The sequence below is a fragment of the Archocentrus centrarchus genome, chromosome 23, assembly GCF_007364275.1.
Source record: "Archocentrus centrarchus isolate MPI-CPG fArcCen1 chromosome 23, fArcCen1, whole genome shotgun sequence".
NCBI lineage: Eukaryota > Metazoa > Chordata > Actinopteri > Cichliformes > Cichlidae > Archocentrus > Archocentrus centrarchus.
The window spans coordinates 5,509,253-5,529,999 of record NC_044368.1 but is presented as its reverse complement, the minus strand read 5'-3'; the positions used below and the strand labels follow the sequence as shown (position 1 = coordinate 5,529,999).

At 42.4% G+C, this 20,747-nt stretch overlaps 1 protein-coding gene across 6 annotated transcripts in view; it reads right to left on the bottom strand.

The window, feature by feature from the left end:
* celf2 (cugbp, Elav-like family member 2) overlaps window positions 1-20,747 on the bottom strand; it is a 217,608-nt gene that overhangs the window by 124,849 nt on the left and 72,012 nt on the right. For 5 of the 6 annotated variants that reach the window (XM_030719969.1, XM_030719963.1, XM_030719964.1 and 2 more), the window contains exon 1: window positions 19,548-19,657. The exons of the other annotated variant lie outside the window; for it this stretch is intronic. In XM_030719969.1, the coding sequence (XP_030575829.1) occupies window positions 19,548-19,624 (77 nt within the window). In that variant the 5' untranslated portion in view covers window positions 19,625-19,657. Of the gene's footprint in view, window positions 1-19,547; window positions 19,658-20,747 lie in introns of those variants that run through there. 6 annotated transcript variants of the gene reach the window in all.

Genomic DNA, 20,747 nt, shown 5'->3' with positions numbered 1-20,747 from the left:
ATTTCCATATGAATACATTTGCAAGAATTTACTGTCTGTGCCTGGTTCCTCTTTATAGAAAATAATTCATGAAAACTTTGCACCAAGCATGACCTTTACAGAGAAACCTTTTCACTGACAAATGAATCCAGAAAAAAAAAAAACAAATAAAAAAATTTAACTGGTAAAATCTCATCAAGATGCTGCTAAAATTTAACTGAGTTTAACTGAGGATTCACAGTTAAGTAAAAACAAATATTACTAAAAAGAATGGCAAAAGCAACAGTCATAACACCATAAGGATGAATATGTTACAGGATTTTGGTTGTTGCCACCCTGATTTAAGATGGAATGAGCACATTAGTTAGTTTCTGAATAAGAAATTAAAGACCCTGCACAGCACAGCAGCAACTTGTCAATGTCAAGGTAGCCACACCCCAAAAAACACCCCGCTTTCTTCTCTCTTTGACGCCAAATGGGACCATAATTTACAAAAAGAGCATCACGTTCTATAAACAAGACATTAAACTAGCAACTAAGACCTACACCATCACTCACCCCCTGCTGGCTATTAGAAAGAATGCAGGCTTAAAACCTAAGAGTTTACTATCCAGACTCATGTCCATCTTTTACATACAGCCTATGGTGGACACCAGCCATAAAATTTCATTTCTAATGTATCTATGTGTGTTTTGATGTGAAAAAAGTGATGGGAATGATCTGGCAAATTGTATGTTATCCATCCGCAGTATCTGGTTTTAATCAAAGCTTTAACGCTGCGCCTTACAGAGCAGCAGGTTTACATGTTTTCAGCCTGGGTGGCCCACGAGGGGAATCCAACCTTCCACCCTTGCAGCATTTAGCGACTTGCTCAGTCGCTCAGCTGAGTGAGCACAGCGTTCCTGCGTCTGTATCAGCAATTCTACTGACAGATTACTCCATCAAACTGCGGCAATAATATGTGAAAACAAAAATGATGTCTCTAGGTTTAGTTGAAAAATAGGCTTGGCACTCTTATCAGGCAGCAGCTTTGATAACTGGAAGCAAGGAACTGGATAAGTTGAGTTTAAATCATTGCGCCTGGCACGGGGGAAAAAAAAAAAAAAAAAAAAAGAGTTTTGTTCTAAAATGAGATATTTGCTTTTTGTTTTTTTTATGTGGTCGAGTGAAAAGTGCGCTTTGAAAATATAACAAAAAATGCCAGGGGAGAAATAAAGCAGAACTGTTCATAGCTAGAGTTTTCATTTTATCCAGTGTGTTTTTTTTAAAGGGTCTCATAAACCCAGCGGTCCTGGAATTTTCTGAGCTGTGGAATAGTTCAACTAAACCGAACAAAATAAATAAAAAATCCTCTGACATCCACCGGAAACACCAATTTTCGCCAAGTGCAAACATTTTCAGCTTGTAATCATCTATATGTAAACATCTAAATAATCCATTTGAAGAGTCAGGGCTTCAAACTTGTTTGCCTTGGCACTACTTTAGCTAAGGTGTTAATTCATGTACCACTGGGTGACATCTTAATGCCGCCACAGTCCGCCCTTCCTTTGAACCCCACATCAGATGACTGTTTTCAATTATACAAATTGAACTTACTTAAGGGGGTGGGGGGTGTGGGGGTGTGGGGGCTTGATCACACGTGCGGAGAGATCATACAGGCTAAGCAGCCCAAGTGGGAAATGGTCTGGGACACTGTAAAATAGATCTGTGCTGGGGGAAATGAGCCAAACACTCGAGATTGCCACTATGCTGCTTTAAGGTTCCTTCCCGCTTGCGTTAATGTCTTTGCAGTGGTGCCTTCAGTTCTCCCCTCTGCCAAAGCCATCTAGCCCGTTTGATCTGCAGCAGCTCGGTGGAATGAAGCCGTGCTAGCCCCAGCATCATCTTCACTCCCTCCCTCACACCCTATAGGGACTGAGAGGCCTTGTGCTGTGTTATTACTGAATATAGCACGACGCTGTTGGACGTACATGCATGCACGGATGAGCAGCTATGCTCACAGGCATGCTTAGTGCACACATCAGTGCACACACAAGTATTACAGCGTCTATCAGGGAGAAGCTAAAGTGCAGCAGATGTTGTGTGTTTCAGCTGCAGGAATGGTTTCTCCTTATTTTTATCATCCTCATGTCGAAAAGGCTGCTGAAAAGGCTCGGGCCAACAGGAATCAGTGGCTCAAAAGACAACTCATGTTTCGACTTCTCAGTGGCAAATTACAGCGGCCTCGGCTAAGCGGCGGTTTTTGAAAGAGGAGAATCACTCTGTTTTCTCACTTCTTTGAAAGGGGGATTGGTTATTGAGGGGAATGAGAAGCAGGTTTTAGAAGGCCGTTATCGTCACACGACACTCCGACCTATGTCAAACGCGGCCTTGTGCATAACGCCTGATATGTCCACCTGTTCCAGTTCAGTAGGGGCGCAGACACAGACTGCGCCGCACATGCCACAAAGCTGCAAAGCTCTACAAATACTTTCACAAAGAAAAATCAAACTGCTGGACTCTATCCATCAGTGCAGTTTAAGCGTACTCCTCCTTAATACACCAGTTATAAAGAGATAAATAGAGGAGACAGTATTGGTTTCTGCATGCTCCACAGATCTATTATGGCTGCCTGTTCACTCAAACCTTCATCTAAACATGGGAAGTGCACTGAATGAAAAGAAGGTCAGTGGCTAACATTTAAAAAAAAATGCTATTTTTGCATCCTCTTTCTACCCCACACTCTTACACAATTTCCCCAGGCAGCAGGGACAGGCTCATAGCATACACCCTCCCCACACACACTGCTGCCCCACTTATCCCGCTCTATCACCTGTCATGTGATATACACTGTGCACATAGGGTACATACTGTGACTCTGTCTATATGATACCAGCATTTTATAAGCCAGCAAACACGCAAGGGTATAAAGTAGCTTCTGACAGTGCAGGGGGGGGGCTTCAGTGGTCAAATATATCAGCCTGCCAATAACAAGTATTTAATAATAAAAATACAAGTCACACTGAGTCAGATTGGTTTCAGTCAGTGCCTGACACGATGACGTTTACTCATCTCTTTTAAAACTCCATTCATATTCTTCAGGCTGTGTAAGGTGTTTGGAATGACTCTTTGGTTCTTTGATTACTTCAGCAGACACAGTGGATAATTAGTCACTCATGCAGTCAAAGTAAAGATTTAATTGGAATTTAAGTCGTGCACAAGGTTAGAAAGATCAACAATCGCTCTCGTGTGAGCCAGACGGTTCACGTGCACCGACACGACCTAGCAGGCGCAGCTGAAAGTTTTAAAAATTATATGAAAATGAATTTGTCATAAAATCTATTTGTACGCTAGATTTTTTTTGCATTATGTTAAAATGTTCCAGCCAGATATCATCAGTCCAACAGAGGGGGGAGGGGAAGCTGTGTTACGATATTCCATAATTCCCCTTACAAGTTAATTATTTGCAGAGCTGAATTATAACGGAGGTAGACTGCAAAGCCAGCATAATTAAATGATAATATAATACAAGAAATAAATAAGAAATAAAAAAATCATAATAAAAATCATCCATAAAAACCAGCTGATATATTTCCAGCTGCTTAACACTCCTGTAAACATCTGTATTTCCCATAAATACAAGAGCAGAATTCTGGGAGAAAGAGCCGCTGGCACCTACAAAATATCAGCTGAATAATTTTTGTCTTTGCATTAATTATTTGTTTGTGCTCATACACAAATTTCTACTTACCACCGTTGAGTTTGCAAATGATACGTTGTTACATTGTTTGGGACAATCGCAGCACTTTCTGTTCTTCTAACAGTGATGTCACCGCGGCAAAGTGTGACATCACGCTCCTAAAATGACAGTGAGCTGCTCTTCTTTCTTCTTTAAAGCCGCCTTTAAGCCAAGTATCAGAATGAAAAACATCTAAAGCTAGGGCCCCCTGGTGGTGGTATGAAAAACAAGCGCGCAGACAGTACTACCCAACCTAAACCCCGTCGTATAGCTTATACGGCACTGCACAAACTTTTATATATTAGAAACCTGTTTTTCCTTTTTTTTTTTTTTAGCATGAAATTGGCCAATTTGAAAGATACTGAAGATCAGCACAAAGTATCAGCAGTCAGCTGAAATGCTTGGCATTGGTTTCCGCCTTTAAAAGTCCATTGAAGCCTAAGGCAGCAGAAGGCAAATGGGAAGGGGGAGGGAAAGAGCAGCGAGGAGGGAGATGAGGCCAATTGGATTGCAGTGGGATGTAGGAGTGGAAGCACAAACTGACGGATGGAAGAAATTCCGTGGTATAAAGGGGAGGATAAATTAAAAAGGAGAAATGTGAGGTGAATGGATAGATTGGATGAAGGGCAGATAGATGACGGTTTAAAAGGATGATTGGTGGCATGGGCACTGAGAGCGAGTCTGTGTATGCGTGTGTGTGTGTGTGTGTGTATGTGCGCACTCCAGAGGTGCAGATTAGATCACTGTTATGACTGCACAAGCCCCCAGGACACAGATGATAAACATCAACTGATAACCTACACATTTATTCCCACCTCTGCGCCATCCTCACTTCCTCCCCCTCTAAGTCTCCTCTGATCCATACTTCATTCACTTCCATCCATTCACCAACTCTTCCCTCTTCTTTTTAAAAATAAAGAAAAAACTCCATCTCTCTCTTTTTTTCCTGCCCTCACTAACTACATCTAAGAGTCCCGGGGCAGTGCACTAGATCACGCTTCTCAATAAACCCGTCAAGCTCTCCTCAGCCGCCCCCCTCACCCCGTCTCCCCTTAGCTTTCCGAAACACAATAACAGCAACTCTGAACGCCCCTTCCAACAATACCGCCATCGATCACTTTGCTATCTGGAACACACACATCTATCACTACAGTGCAGTTTACTGCAGGCGTGGAGCCCACTGAAGGCCCTTCTGCTCTGCTCTGTAAAAGCTTTGCAAATGTTTTCATGTCACAAAGAGTTAGCCCCCCAAAACTGAATTTAACATTTTGTTCCAGCTGTTCTTGATTTAACTTGTCATCACCTGTACATGGAGATACAATGCTGAAGAAAAGCAATAAAAGGGTTTCTTTCATATTAACCATCTGATGAGTAAAGATTAGTTTGATGTTATTGCTTTCCCATAGAGGCTTCTCCAATTTGGCACACATAGTATCCAGACCTGTGAGTAGTGGTGCACCAACATCGGTGCATGATTCAGACGGCTCTGAAAAGTTTGGCACAGTGGTGCTAACTGGACCTGATTCTTTAACAAAATGGGCCTCTGTCTACACCTTCAAGAATCTTTCTAACTTTGGAAGCAACTGAAGAGATGGTCCATCCATCCATTGCTCTGGTCACAGCAGGCTAAGACGGGCATTACAGACCTTCTCCTCCCCAGTGACACCTTCCAGTTCCTTCTGGGGCACCCCGAGGCAGGGACAGGGTCTGGTCATTACACAGCACGTCAACATTCAGCCAGAATCAGGCTGCACATCAAATGCTAACATTTCACCATGTAGTGAATCTGAGAAGCAGGACAAACGCTAATTATTGCTAACCAGTGCTGAATAATCAAAGACAAAGTCAAATGTCAAAAACAGCATGCTTTGACACAACAGAAGCTGCAGGAAGTTCAACTTTTATTAGTCGCCTGCTTTGATGTAACCACTGTGGGGACAGCTAATAGTTGGCAAAGACAACAGTTTGAGTTCAGCTAAATAAAATGGTGAAACACACGCACACACACAGACTTCTTTTACAGTTACATAAAACATGCATGAAACATCTGCAACACTTTCTGAAGATGAAAAGCTTGACCTTTTATGAACTGGTGAAGGTTTACAACATATGGTCTGCACAGCGGGCCCCAAAAGTAGCCACTGCTTTAAGCTAGAAACTATTTCGCATCGGTCACCACGAACAGGTGAAGTAGCACCTGGAGTTTTGGAACAGCTTCTCATCACATATAATCATATAAATATTTATGTCCTAAAAATGCACAAACTTTGATTGCATGTATTTTTTTTAAATTAAATTTGGTTTTAGCTCACCAGCTGTTGCAGCTTCACATTCAACGTCATTTAAATAACCTATTAGCATTAGCCTGCAACACAAGAGTGACAAGGACGTGCGAATGTTTTTGGTTTCTGAGCTTACAGTACTTGGCCAAACGGAGTAATCTCCTAAAACTGTATTTTTCTCTAAATTGCCTGGGATCTGTTCAGTGAGTGCAGAGGAAAAGGAAAGGTAAGTATTGTGGGGGGGGGGGAGAGAAAAAAAAATACCTGTAACAGAGAGATTGTGCAGAGTTGGACTCCACAGGGAAGAAAGAGGCAGGTTGGGCAGAGACAAGCAGCAGCTCTCTGACATCCTGTTTGTGCTCACCGCCCTCCTCTTTGCATTACAATTCATTCTCTGCATGAGTCAAGGTTAGACCTGACAGCTCTGCAACTGTGTATGGATATGTGAGGTTTGTGGGTGTATGTGTGTTCAGGTGTATGTTTTGCAGCACCCATATAAAACAGATGGGGGAGATGGAAATAAAGAGAATCAGACAGAGAGGAAGGGACCAGACAGATAGATTAATGGGTAGGAAGTAGAGAGCGCACTCTATCAGCGAGTGTGGGTGGATTCATGGCACCCTTAGGTTTGGACAAAAACCCAAACAAAACCCAGATTAATCCCTCATGCATGGCTGGAGGTTTGATTCCTACTTAGATTCTATTATAAGGTCAGGCCAGAAGGCTTCTAGAGACTAATGGACTGTTCTAACAGTCATTTTATGTCTTGTTCTTGAATATTTCATCACAAAAAAAGACAAATAATTGATATTTGTAGCTAAATTTTGTTTTCAAAAGCTGCTGAAAAAGGATCAAAACCTTTAACCGTGAAACTGCAACGCATTCAAGTGAAACAAAAACCTTAGCTGAGTAGGTCAGCAGCGCATTGTAAATAGACAAATTTCGCTTTCAAGTCTTTTCTTGATATAAAAATGAAAATAAGCTAGGCCAACTGGAACACAGATTTCCTGAATGGGCAGCACAATTCACTACATGGCCTATTAATGATGTATTATCAGTCAGATAATTTCATTAAAAGAGTTCCAGAAGTCAGGGCCACAACAAACGTGATCAGAAGGTGCCGTTTGTGGCTCCAGTCCCTGAAGATGAAACCTAGGAGACAGCTGCTTGTTACAGCCCTCACCTGTCACTCAAAGTGGCCATGCCCTTGACTTTAACTCATAATAAAGTTGTTAGAGCTGAGCTAATAAAAAAAAAAAAGAAAACCGGTGCAATTGTTACAATACTGTGCAAAAGTCTTGAGTCACCCTTTGCTCTTCCGAGGATCCAGTCTTTTTTGTTATTTTTAAAGTGGTCTTGAGCAGAAGTTCTCCAGGCTTTCAAAGTTTTTCTTCAGTCATCGGTTGCGTCTTCACTCATTTCACTTCAAACTTGACATATCTCGACACAGTGTGTCCTTAAAGAATTTGAGGAGACCGGACAAGTTTCCTCAAACTTTTTTCCTCAAAAGAAGAAGTGACAGGCTTAATCAGTAGCTGCAGCAGATGGGCAGTATCTGAAAGTCATGTGCTTAAGAGAATGGGAAAAAGATCCAGCAAAGACCTGACGCCACACCTGAGAGTGGCCAATCAGCTGATGCATCTACTGTTCACTGAAGCCTCATCAGCAATGGTCTCAGTGGAAGGGCGGCTGTCAAGAAGCCGTTCTTAAGAAAGGGAATAAGGGAGGAAAGGATGAGGTATGCCACATTACACAAGAACTGGACTGAAAATCACTGACAACAGGTCTGATGGAGCGAGGGATCCAAATTTGACATTTTTGTTCCAAATCATTGTCAGTATGTAGGGAGGAGGTCAGGGGAAAGGTACTACAGGGAGTGTCTGCAGCCATCTGTAAAGCACGGTGGAGGCTCTGTCATGGTTTGGGGCACTTCAGCCAGTGCTGTTGGGGTTACTGTCAAAGTTAATGGAATTATTGAACACAGAAAAGTCAGATTTTGATCCAGCGTACAGTATAATCTGGAAAGCATCTGACTGGCAACGGACTCATTTTTCAGCATGACAATGATCCCAAATGTGCTGCCAAAGCAGTAAAAGGATACCTGGATAGAAAAACAGCCCAAACCTCAACATTACTGAAGCAGTGCAGGATCAAGGGAGCAAAAAGCAGCCAACAGAAGACTTCAGGGTATGATGACGAATAAAGGTGGTCATACTAAATACTGACTTCAAGCTCGTTAGAATCGTACAAACTCTGTTTTTGCCTTTCATGCTGTATTTCTGTGTATATTTGCATGTGTTTCAATAAATCACCTCAGCTATTTCCTGTTTCCCCAGAAAACATGTGAGAACCAGAGAGGGGCGGCTAAAAATTTGGCACAGTGTTGTACCTATACAAAGTAAAACAGCTTTTTGTGCCCGCTGAAATCCATTTATTTCTACTTCAGAGTTGTGCATTTAAAAAAAAAAAAAAAAACTTTATTTAGAGGCAGCCTCAAGTGGCTACTCATGGAACTGCAGCTTTTGACATTTCCACCCTCTTGACTCTTCATTGCTTTTTCTTTCTTTTTCTTCTTCTTTTTTTGTAGTTAGGCAAAGCATAAATGCACATTAATGAACAATTTGATCCCACCTGAATAATTTCCTCTGCCATAAACTAAACACGAGATAATCAAGTGTACTCGACGTGCAAGATCCCGCAAGTTTTCATATTCAAGTTCCTCCTGCCCCTCTTGCCAGTATTTGAAGATATATTAAGCTAATGATGTATCATCTTTCATAGAAAATTACAGTTTTGCCACTATCTCCCTGATACCATTCATAACAATGATTCAACCTGCCACCCAGCCAGTCATGAAAGCGATTTCGTTTGCTCTTTTAAATTTTCAGAGAGTGGTTTGTCTTTCCTGGGAAGCACTGCAAGAGAAGTGATATGATGGAAAATGATGATTTGTTTTGAACAAAACTGGATTGGTACCATGTGCATGAGCACACACAGTAATGAGCGTCACCAAGTTAGATTTATTCAACCATTAATCCAAGAGAGAGACAGCAACGGTCACGCTGTTTGTTTGACAAGCACTAGATGTCACAGAAAATAACCAATTAGCAGCAAAAAGTGAAATAAAATCGAACAATAAGGACACGGAGGATTTTCCCCTTAAAAATCAAAAAAAGTGTCTGAAACCCTGCATATGATTTGTACTGCAGGAGATGATCTGCACGCTGATAGCAGGTGGTGCTGACCTTTCTGTGACCTTTGAATGCCATAAGATCAGACCCTTGAAATTTCAGTGCCGTCTAATGTCACCGGGCCGGCTCTCACGTGGTCTCAACAGTTACAATCCTGCAAGTTAACCAGCCCAATAAATATATGCAAAGGGCCAGCTTGTGCATTCTACATATGAGAAAGAGTTTAAAAGCCAGAGGTGATTTGTTGGGGTTGAATATTAGGTGGGTGCATGCACGAGCACCAGTATTTCAGGGATAATTCTCACCAAAATGTATCGCCTTATTCCCCAGATTTTATGATATGATGAAAGAAGTGTAAGCTGTTCCAAATACAACTTAATTAGACATGCAGGTCTCCACTTACTAATGAGAGTGCAGAGGTGCATTCAACAGGCCATTATCACACCTATATAATATTTGATATATTTATTGATGTATTTGTGGAGGTGAGGATTGTGTTGGTTTTAAAACTAGTAAACTGAAAAACCTGCATCAGGCAGATCGACACCCGGCCAGACAAACCATTAAATTTGCAAATTACAACAGAATAATGATGAACTGACTTTGTCAGCGGGTGATAGCAAATATATTCATCCAGTCACCCAGCCTTAGAGCATCAAGTGCAGACCATCATCCTAATATTTAATAGTCATGCAAAGGTACTGCAGAAGTCCTACCATGCTAACCTCTGTCCCAATGCTTGGTGTGTTGGTGTAAGGAAAACGGAGGACACTTACAGCGCCCTCAAAGGCATGACCGGCGTTGCACATGGCTGTACACAAGAAAAGAGACCCAAGAAATTGCATGAAGAATTAAAAAAAAAACAAGAAAACCCAGAGTTGGAGAAAGACATTCAATTCCTGTCTACCTTTTCACCTCAGGAAACCTGGCAAATTGTAACAAACAACACAAGTGTTACTTGGAGTGGATTTTCAGAAAGTTACACAAGTTGGAAAATACAGTGAACCTCAAATCTGCCGTCGGCAAGGTGTCTTAGGAGGTTTCAGACTGTTTGACAGGCCAACGTGTACTTTAATACAAGCACACTGGCCTCTTCAGAGCAATGTATAAGAACAATGCTTCTAAACCTGCAACCAGCATTCAAAAATCTCTCCGTGTGATGATTTTTGTTCCTGTAACTGCACACATTTATAAGTCCTCCTCATCACTGTAAAGGCCCTCCTACAGAAAGAATAGGATTATGATACACGAACTCCAGAGAATGTTGGGAGAATCGAGTCGAGACACTGGCTGAAGCTGTCGTTCAAACATCTCACGCTCCAAGAGAGCCCACTTCAGCCGCATTCTCATTATTGTAAACACCTCAGATTTATGGGTGAAAGTGCTGCCTGGAGTACAGCATGTAGGAGGCATGACGCAGGGCAGACACTCGATTGCTGTGAATTCATCGTGCCTAATACCTGCACCGGTGCAAATCAGCTCAGTCAGACATCGAATGGGCTTGTGCTCGGGTGCTGGCAGGTTAAACACCATTTTATGTCTGATCCCACTGCGTCCTCACATGCTTCTCCATCAGGTGATGTCTAGAAAAGTTCAGGGCTGCAGTGCGTGTGAAAATGGCTTCAGGAGATTTAGCCTAATTTCAATATGAACTGATCTGTTATTATGATGTTATATTTATTGAAAACCGGGGGTCTATTACTGTATTTGAAACTTTATTCATGCAGGTAAAGGAAAGTTATAATTCCAAAAATCACAGTAAAAACCGGAGCCCTAGTGATTAGTGAATAATAGTGCCAACTAACACAGGTAAGTCTATCCCTCTCTGTAATGCTGATGGCTCTTTTAGCCGAACAAGAGCCTCAGTCCACGAATGTTGCTCCTAATCCCAAATTCCTCTCCTTCTCCACAATAATGAGCTCCTCTTAGACTCAAGAGTTGACAGAGGTAAAGCATTTAGCACGCTTCAATGGAGAAAGAGGGAAAGAGTGGGAGTGCAGAGAGAAAGAGAAGAAGATACAGGCCAACGAGGGATAAAGCGAGGGATGGGGGGGAAGAAGGGGTAGAAAAATCTACTGAGACATGCATGAGGTAAGCTCTCCCTCTGGCAAGGCAGAGTAATGCCGCTGCACGGAACAAACGCAATGGCTGACTATTGACGATGAGGAGAAGAAAGGAAGCAAAGACGGAAGGAGAGAAATAGACTGAGAAGACGGGATGTTTCAAGGGAGAGATGTACATAAACCGAAAGGTTTAAGAGAGAGCATCATTGTGTTTTCTTAGTCTCTTAGGATTCAGTTGTTTTTCTGCCCGTCACTACAGCCCAGGGACATGATGTGAACAACGTGGGGACTGTTTGTGTGTGTGTGTGTTGTGTATCACGTGGTGTGTATTCTGCGTATTTATGTGGGTGGAAATGTGTGTATGCTGCACTGAAAACATGTGCATGCTTCATTGGTTTCAAGGCCAAGTGATGAAATTCTCTTCTTTTAGAAAAAAAAAATCCACACAAACACACACGCGCAAGAACACGGTTTTACTCACACACAAAACACTGCTTTCCACGGCTCAGTTGATAAGGTAAGGTGTGTGTGTGTGTTTGTGCATGCTTTTTAAAAGTGTGCTTGACTTGAATGAGCCGCAGCCACTGCAGAGGGATAGAAACACTCAAATGTATCTAACCATCCCTGAGGTGTTAAATGAGATTAATCAGAGGAAACGTTAGGGTAAAGGAAACACTCAAAAACAGCAGACCAGAGCGATCTCCTGGCGAAAAAGCAAGAAATGTCGCCAACATGGCTGACAGTGAGGAAAAGAGGGATGAGACAATCACAAGGAGATCATCAGCTAGCTGATGCATAAACTCAACAACGAATCAAGACTGTGCAAGATACGTGTTCAGGCGCACACTTAGTACAATAAATAGATCACCACTGTCATGTCTCCATAATCTGCCCAGCTACCTTGCCTTCAATATTTCTTTTTTGGCGTGACATGCACAGCATGTAGCACGAGTGTCAAATGAGATGTTGCACTTAAAGGTCTGGTCTCAGCAGGATGCAGCAGATCAAAAGTCCCTCGTGGTGGCTGTGATTATTAGCTCAAATCCTGCTCCCTATCCTGGCTACCTTCTGTTTCACTCACATCTGTAACTCTTCAAGTTTTTTGAATTTTTTTAAACTTTCTGGACACGGATGGTACCCCGCCTCTCGCCCTATCGAAGCCGGGGTTAGGCTCCACCCCCCTGTGTGACCCTGAATTGGTTAAGTAGAAGAACACAGATGGATGGAAGTCCTGGATCAGGAGTTAGTAGTTAAGTGCTGATAAATAACTCGTTAGCTGGTGGTTCCTGATTTGTTCTTTACTCTTTAGTAACTACTAAATAGCTTTTGTGGCCCTTACTGTGGTGTTATATTAACATTAATTGTAATAGGCTGCAGTGGTATTGCAATGAGTTCACTTCTGCTGGACTTTACTTTGTGATTATACCCTAAAAAAAGTTAATTATGAGGTGGCAAAGGTGGAAAAATTGGAATTTCCCCTGAGTTTAACTTTGAAGATGGACGACTCAGTTGTGGCTTGAACCGTTCAGCAGGTTGACGTCCACCTGTTTTATGAAGCATCGGCACATCAAACTGAAAAAGCACAACACAGGAGAACTGCAGGGCTAAATTTAGGAGCCGATAACCTCCAGTTCCCATAAATGTTCCTCCTTCACAACTCTAAGCTTCTCACCAGCAGTCTCTGTCATCTTAAGATATGAAATGATCAAATCTAAATTAAGTGACTTTGGTGGAGAAACTTAATGTCATAAAATTACTGATGTGATTGGACCTGCACTCAGAATCATTATATATGTGGATGCAGGCGCACTCACAGGAAACAAAAACGCAGTCTGGGCCCATATAAACTTTTCGATTTGTGGATCCCGTAGTGTAACAATATACACCCCTGCCCTACACACACACACACACACACACACACACACACCACACACACACACACACACACACACACACACACACACACACACACACACACAGACCTTAGACACGCGGTCGTGATACATCACCACCTACACACAGCGGTGTCAGCCACAGACAACTGCTCCTGAGCCCCAGCAGAGGAAAGACATTCATCATTATGACATTACAAAAACACACACACACACACATTGAGAGAAAACGACATAAAACAACGCTGCAGCTGCTGATGCGTGAAGACGACTCCATCAAATCATACATCACACACACTGTACATGTTACCCGCTAAAATAACAACATTATGAACGAAAACAGTCATAACAGGATCATCTTGTGTTGCTGATGCATTTTTCCTCATTGTGCGTCTGTGTGTCATGTAAAGCCTCTTTCTCTAGCTTAGGGAAAGAAAAGTCCACCATCACCACCATCACTACTACCTCCTGTCTCCCCCCCTTTTTCTTTTAATCTCCACATCTGATGGGACACAATTTAAATCCAACCAGATGTCTGTCCAGGGAGTCGTACGCTGTCAAACCATCACTCCTCCTCCCTCTTTCATACTTCTCCCTCTGTGCACCTCTCCCGGTCTGCCCATGCCAATTTTCACCATGCTCCTTCCACCGATCTCCCCTCACTTCCATTTCACATCTAAGATTAGTCCGATGCACCAGTTTGATCGGCTGCACGGGCCGCGATTTGCCAGAAGGTGTAATCTACTTTCTATAATTGTTAAGAGATGAGTTTTTTGTTGGATTACACATTTAATCAGCAATTGATCGACACATAATTGAAGCAATGGATGCAGACAACAGCGAAGATGAAGGCGCCGGTATTAGAGACCTGTGACACTTTCTCTTTCAACACTTGAACCTGAAAGGGTTCAGGCCAGACCTGCCAAGCTCTCTGGTTGTTGTTGGAGGCAGAAACGGTAAGATGATTACCAGTTTTATGACAAATATGGATGAAATTTGCAGGGTTTCTTTTAAGGGTTTGTTTTATGTTGGAATGTGGCAGTTGTTTTTCTGTGTGGGTCTGAGGAAAGCCTCAGAGCACGAGCATTTTTCCAACCCTTCCTTTTGGAAGTGGGGCTGCTGAATATGAGATATTTCTTTTAGTCACACAGTGATACTGATTGGAAAAATAAGCAAATTTACTTCCAGTGTGACCTTTTTTTCTTCTTTTTTTTTAAATTCACTGAAGCACTGAGGGGAATATCTGATTTTGCATTTCTTGTGATCACCACTTTCAAATTTCCTCTTAAGTGACATTTGGATCAAGGTCTGCATAACAATGGTCAAATTTAAATAGAGTGAACTGAAATAAGTATTAGTGGCCTTCTTATTCTGCCTTCAAAAACCTCGTGGCTTGTCCACTTCCTCCTCTTATCTGAGCACACAGACACTCACATGCATGTCTTATGAGAACACGTTGTTGCTGCCTGTCTCTGCCCTTTAGCTGGGGTTAAAATTCCTCATCAGTTAGTTGTTACATTTCAGATTTTAATTATCACTGAAAACACGCTCAATTGATTTGGAAAAACTCGCACAATTTCATCATTAGCAGCAGCCGCGAAGCTTAAGGTGTGCGGGCCAACAACACGGGTTGTTTTGAATCTGTGAAAACAGGGCGGAGGGCGGCGACGGCACTCGGGAGATTTTTCAGTCTTCAAAGAGGACCGAGTCGGAAGTGTGGTTGCATCTCGGTGTGAGGCTGCTAAGTGAAGCCAGTCACCCCGTCTGCAGTGCAGGAAGAAAGAAAATGACTAAGAAAGAAAGCGCACAGTACTTTACATTGAATGGAAAGTAATTGACTTCAGGTCAATGAAAGACTTTCAGGCTTCACAATGGAGTGAGATGTCACAGTTTGTCAGACTTGCTAATATTTTAACAAGCGTGCAAGTTGAAGCTTTCTGTGGCACCTACTTGTAAAAAAAACACATCCTTCTGCTGCATGCATCATTCATCAACATTATCCAGTCAACCATTGTTCACATAAACACATCACATCCATTCAACATATTTTCTTTCCTTAAAACCCCAATTTTTCTTTTATTTAATTTACATGTAATGTAAAGGAAAGGAACTCTGGTGTGAAGGTGTCTGAAGAGCAGAAACATTATAGACTATAATGTATTTCTTTGAGTTGTTGGGCTCGTTGCCATCACTATTACTGCTTTTTGAAGCCTCATTTCCATTTTTGTGGTGACTGCATAAACTCAAATGCATTGACTACACACGTGGATTTGAATATGAGCTTGATATCGGGGGGGGGGGGGGGGGGGGGGGGGGGGGGGGGGGGGGGGGGGGGGGGTGCTTTTGGTTTTTATAATCTTGACAAAAACTTTTCTACTGCTCCGTCTCTATTTGTCCATGAACCCTTACAGCTGTTGAGCTCACGATTTGCTTGGAAGGGGGTCAGAAAGGGGAAGTGGAGGGATGAGTGGGAGGGAGGGTCATAAAGACAATCCGTGGGAAGCTATACATTCAGGGTATGCATACAAGCATGTGCTGTTTTGAAGCATTATGGTGACTCTCCACTTAGCAACCTCGTGTTTACTCAGATTTTAGCTAAAAATTATTGCTGAAGGCCAAACCGTCTGCAGCCTAGATGTGTGATGGACCCTGAAGAACCTTACAGTTTGTACCAGATGGGGATTCAACACTCAGTTTAAGGGGGTGAGGAAGGTCACATACTTCCCAGAGACAGACAGAGACAGTCTAGGCTTCACAGTCAAAGTAAGACTGGAAAGAAAAGGGCAGAGGTCTTAGTCCATTTTTTCCCTGATTCGCTCACTTTACCCCCTTGACTGAGTACAGTGAGATTAGACTGTTAGCTCCATTTATTTCTCATATGATGTCAGCTAATATTTGTCAAGTTTGATGTTGTCGGCGTCAACGAGGGAGATACTACTGAAAGAGAACAGGAAGGGGAATGAAGCCAATTCCCAACCTGATCACAGTCATAAGGAATCAGCAGGGGGAGGAATTTCGAAAGTGTATCATGTGGGAGGAAGCAAAGGAGCTGGCACGAATGCAAATTTTCGCATTGCTCCCGGAAAAATAGAGCTGTTAAAAACAATGATACAAACAAAAAAGTCAAAAGATCACTAAGAGCACCTCTTGTGAGCTAAGTGGTCGGGCCTGAGAGGCGTGTTCACGTAAATACAAAGTGTCATCTCCATAAGCGCTACCTAGATCAACCTGTCCGCCTCCTTACCGGCTGGGTAAGAGGGCACAGATAGGCCTGTCTAATTCCTGCGACACACATTATTCATAAATCCTTCACTCCGGGGCAGATATGCACACAACTGGTGATGCAAAGCACATCAGAAAGAGAAGGCTTTCTGGAAGTGCGATGATTTCCGCGTCCACCCCCGCCAGTTATAGATGGGGTCCACGCTGTCAGAGACGATGACACTGATTAATGAGAAAGCCATCTCTTCGCTATAACATCTGGGTGATACACTACATGGAGAGTCAATGGAGGGAGACTCTGCAGGGGAAAGTGCACGCCCTGGCCTTTTATCGCTGTGGATGATGAATTATTCTTGATTAACGCAGTTTAACAGTATTTTAGAAGTTACAGCTTCCTGTAGTGACGCAGAGAAGTGGTTACCAATCATTTTTGCTTTGCTGACACTTAAAAACAGCAGTGGTTACGTGTGACTATTTCTCAGATGTTTTTATGTGTCATGAGCAGCTCAACTGAAGTTATTTTACCCCAGAAAACTGAGATTTTCTATCATTTTTTGGAGGCCAGAATGCAACGGTGCAGAATTGCATAACAAAGCAACAATCACACAATCAAACTAAATGTGGTCTCATATAATTATAGTACATCTATAGTTTTATAATTGATAATTTCACATCTGTAACACTTAGTATTAAACTTATATTGACTTTAGATTCACATTTATGATATTACAACAACATTTTTTTAGTGAAGTGCAGTTAGCTTATTATACGCTAATCTTCTTTATAGGTTAGCTGATGTTTTTTTAATAAGAGATGCACTGATTTAGACACTTTGGACGATGCTAATTAGCCAGCAGCGATGCAAAGACGGGGGTTGACCCGGCACAGGTGTAACCTGCTGAAAGGAATCAGTAAAATGACTGTCTCTCTCCCCTCAGCCCCAACCGGTCATGGCAGATGACTGCACCTCCCTGATCCTGGATCTGCTGGAGGTTTCTTCCTGCTTAAAGGGAGTTTTTCCTTCCCACTGTTGCCAAGTGCTTGCTCATAGGGGGTCATTTTGACTGTTAGGTTTTCCCTGTAATTATTGTAGGGTCTTTACCTACAATATAAAGCGCCTTGAGGCGACCGTTTGTTGTGATTTGATGCTGGATAAATAAAATTGAACTGAAGTAGCTGTGCTGTTTTGGTCCTTCTGCACCCACAGGAGCATTAAAGAGAATGAAAGGTTAAAGTACTTCCTTGTTGGCTTCACTTTTATGTTACTGTAATTAAAACTGTAACTGTTTAGTCATTTTGTTCTGCATGTTTAAATAAACCACGTAGGAATCATTTTGGCCTTTTTTGAGAAGCAAATTGGTCCATAAAAATTGTATTTATTTTTTTTGTGTGTGTTGCTGGTTACTTACTCTTTAGCGCTGTCTTTAAAAAAAAAACAAACAATTTTTTTCACCAGTTTCTTTGAGAATTTAACCAGTGAAAAAACAGATGTGACACAACAGAGAATATTATCAGCTGATAACAGTCAACACTGCCATTTATCACTACTCTAATATATATATACAATTATGTATATATATCCATCCAGCCATTTTCTTATCCACTTCAGTTTGGGGGTTGAGCCTAATATACGTTTTCCTTTGGTTTGTAGGCAGCTCCAATATAAATATATATTTTCTCAACATGACTTACCCAAAATTTCTTTATGCAGTCATTGGTTATACATGCATTAAGGGTCATCCATTAAATGTACTATTTACACGTTTCTTTAATATAACAATATTAATTATGCATTTTATAGAAGACAGTTAATCTCTGCATGCATTCTTGTATTTATTGTAATATTGCTTTGTGATATTTGTAGACTAATTTGTCCTCAACGTGTTAACGTGATCCATTATGACGCTGCTTTTTTCATACTCCCCCAACACACACACACACACACACACACACACACACACACACACACACACACACACACACACACACACACACACACACACACACACACACACTTCATTACTTTTGTTCTATGCTTTTACACCATGAGTCACCAGAAGTTAAGTGCAGCAGCAATGGAACATACCCTGACTGCACATTAAAAAAAAAAGACCTTCATGAGAAAATGAAAAGGAGAGCTACAGCGCAGTCTGCATGCACGTTTTCTCTGCTGGGAGGGGAAAAAAAAAAAAGAACACGAGCCTTCAACAAATAGGCGCCGTGAGCTGAGGGGACATAAGTGGGACATGCACTGCATGTGGAAAAAAACACATCATGTCGGAATGAAAACCTCCCTTTGTCCCTGCTCGAGAAATTCCGGAGTTTAACTGAATTACAGCAAATCCAATTGAAACACGGGATACAAGTCACCCATGCATTCCGGAATGTAGTGAAAAAGCCCCTGTGCTGCTGCTTTTCTCTTCTAGTCACCGTGATTCTCTCCCGCAAACGCTTTCCCCTCATCCATGTGTCCAAAGTGAGGAGAATAACATGCGATGAGAGTGCAAAAAAAAAAAAAAAAAACGCCAATGGTGGAGTTGATTGAGTCTCATGTGACTGAAAGCACTTCTGTTTCCCACCCTGCGCTTTTTTTTCAACCAGCAGGGAGAATAGAAAGATCGACTCTGTCGGTCTTTATGTGTCTCGGCATTGTGCGCTCCCAAAGCCGGCTGTACAGTCCCGAACCCACCGCTTCCAGCCCAGCAAGCGCCAGAGAAATTATAATGGGCGGCTGCCGCAAATCACAGCAACTTCCTCTCCTCTGTTCCTCAGAGCGAGATGGAAAGCCGATGTTCTAAATGTTCTCAGAGTCGACCTGACGGGATACAACAATTTGACGACATACACCAGATAATACAGCTTAATAAAGACAATGTTTATTCACGGCGGTGGCATTAATTTCCCATAATGGCGTTCATTCATCACCATCCTGTCTATAGCTGATAACAGCCGCGGGCGCTCCTGCGATCCCCGTACAATTTATCGACGGATATTAATAACAACAAGCCATAACTAACACAATAACAGAGATACAGTCACACCGGCTATGGCGTTAATTTTCTAGTCACATATGAAAGAGCGGAGCAACATTTCCACATCGGACAGCTGCTTTTCAGGACAGTGAAAAAAAAAAAAAAAAAATCACACAAAAAAAGCAGGCATCACTGGCGGACAAGAGAAAGAGGCGGCAAATAACTCACATTCTGTCCCCGGGAACAAGCAGGCGGCTCTCCACCATCATATCGGGCAGAAAATCCAGATTGTAGGATGAAGTCATGTTGCCTGCCTGCCCTGTGTATGTGTGTGCGTACAGTACCGCCCGTGTGTGTGAGAGAGTGTGTGTGCGCCTCCGCCGCTGTGCGCTCTGCCTGATAAATAAAGGAGCGTCGCTCTCGCCCAAACTGCGCCTGGCCGCGGAGACGGAGAGGGACAGGTGCAAGAGCCGAGGCCTCCCCAAAGGCAGTGTAGCCAGCCGCACACTCTGTCCGCATCCAGCAGTTGTCACATTCTCCTCTTCCCGCTCCCCATTCGCTTTTTTCTACCTCCTGCTTTTTCTTCCGCCGGTCCTGTCTGAAAAACCGCTCCGCAACAGCGCGACTGACGGACTGTTGGAGAACCAGGTGTCGAGTCGGGGAGGCGTGGCGCATAGCGCTGCAGCTGATCTTTAACTATTAGGTCTCCTCAGCCATAGATGTCTCTCACCAGAGCATGTCTTTCACCATAAACGCTTATTACTGCTTTCAATCTACACACAGTGTTTAAATAGGAGAAGGCTTTATGCTCCAAACGCAGTCAGCACCAAGACGCGTCCTTTAACCTTTTGATATAACCACACATGCATATTATACTGATTAAATCTCTCCCTCGCTTTTCCCCCTATCAGACAAACATCTTCACTGGCTTTAATCATGGTCTCTTAGCCAGTGTTCTAGTGGTGCTTAATGCTTTAAAGATGCTATTACTTTTGTTAAGGACGCTCACTAGAGAGCCACAAAATGAAAAATGTTTGTTCCTAAGAAGCAAATTTTGAAACATCTACCAGCTCACCAGTGTGCTTGGGTCTGGTGTTCGGTTGCACTTTATCCAGATCCTAAACAAACTGTGGAGAGTGGTTTTATTTTTCAAATTTCACATGCATTTGTCCTTCTGTTACATGATTTTAACAATATCCCTAACACTAAACAGTTGGGTTAGGGGATGTTAAGAGGTTAAAAATGGCTAATCCTGCACAGAAATATGAAAGCAATAACAATTACTGGAAACCATGCATAACTGTTCAGTCCAAGATATTTTAAAATATATTTGTTAATGGATCTGTGAGACTACAAATGATGCCCTAATGTAAAATACTCTGAACATCTTTACATATGGATTTTTGCATATCTAAACTCAGGTACTCC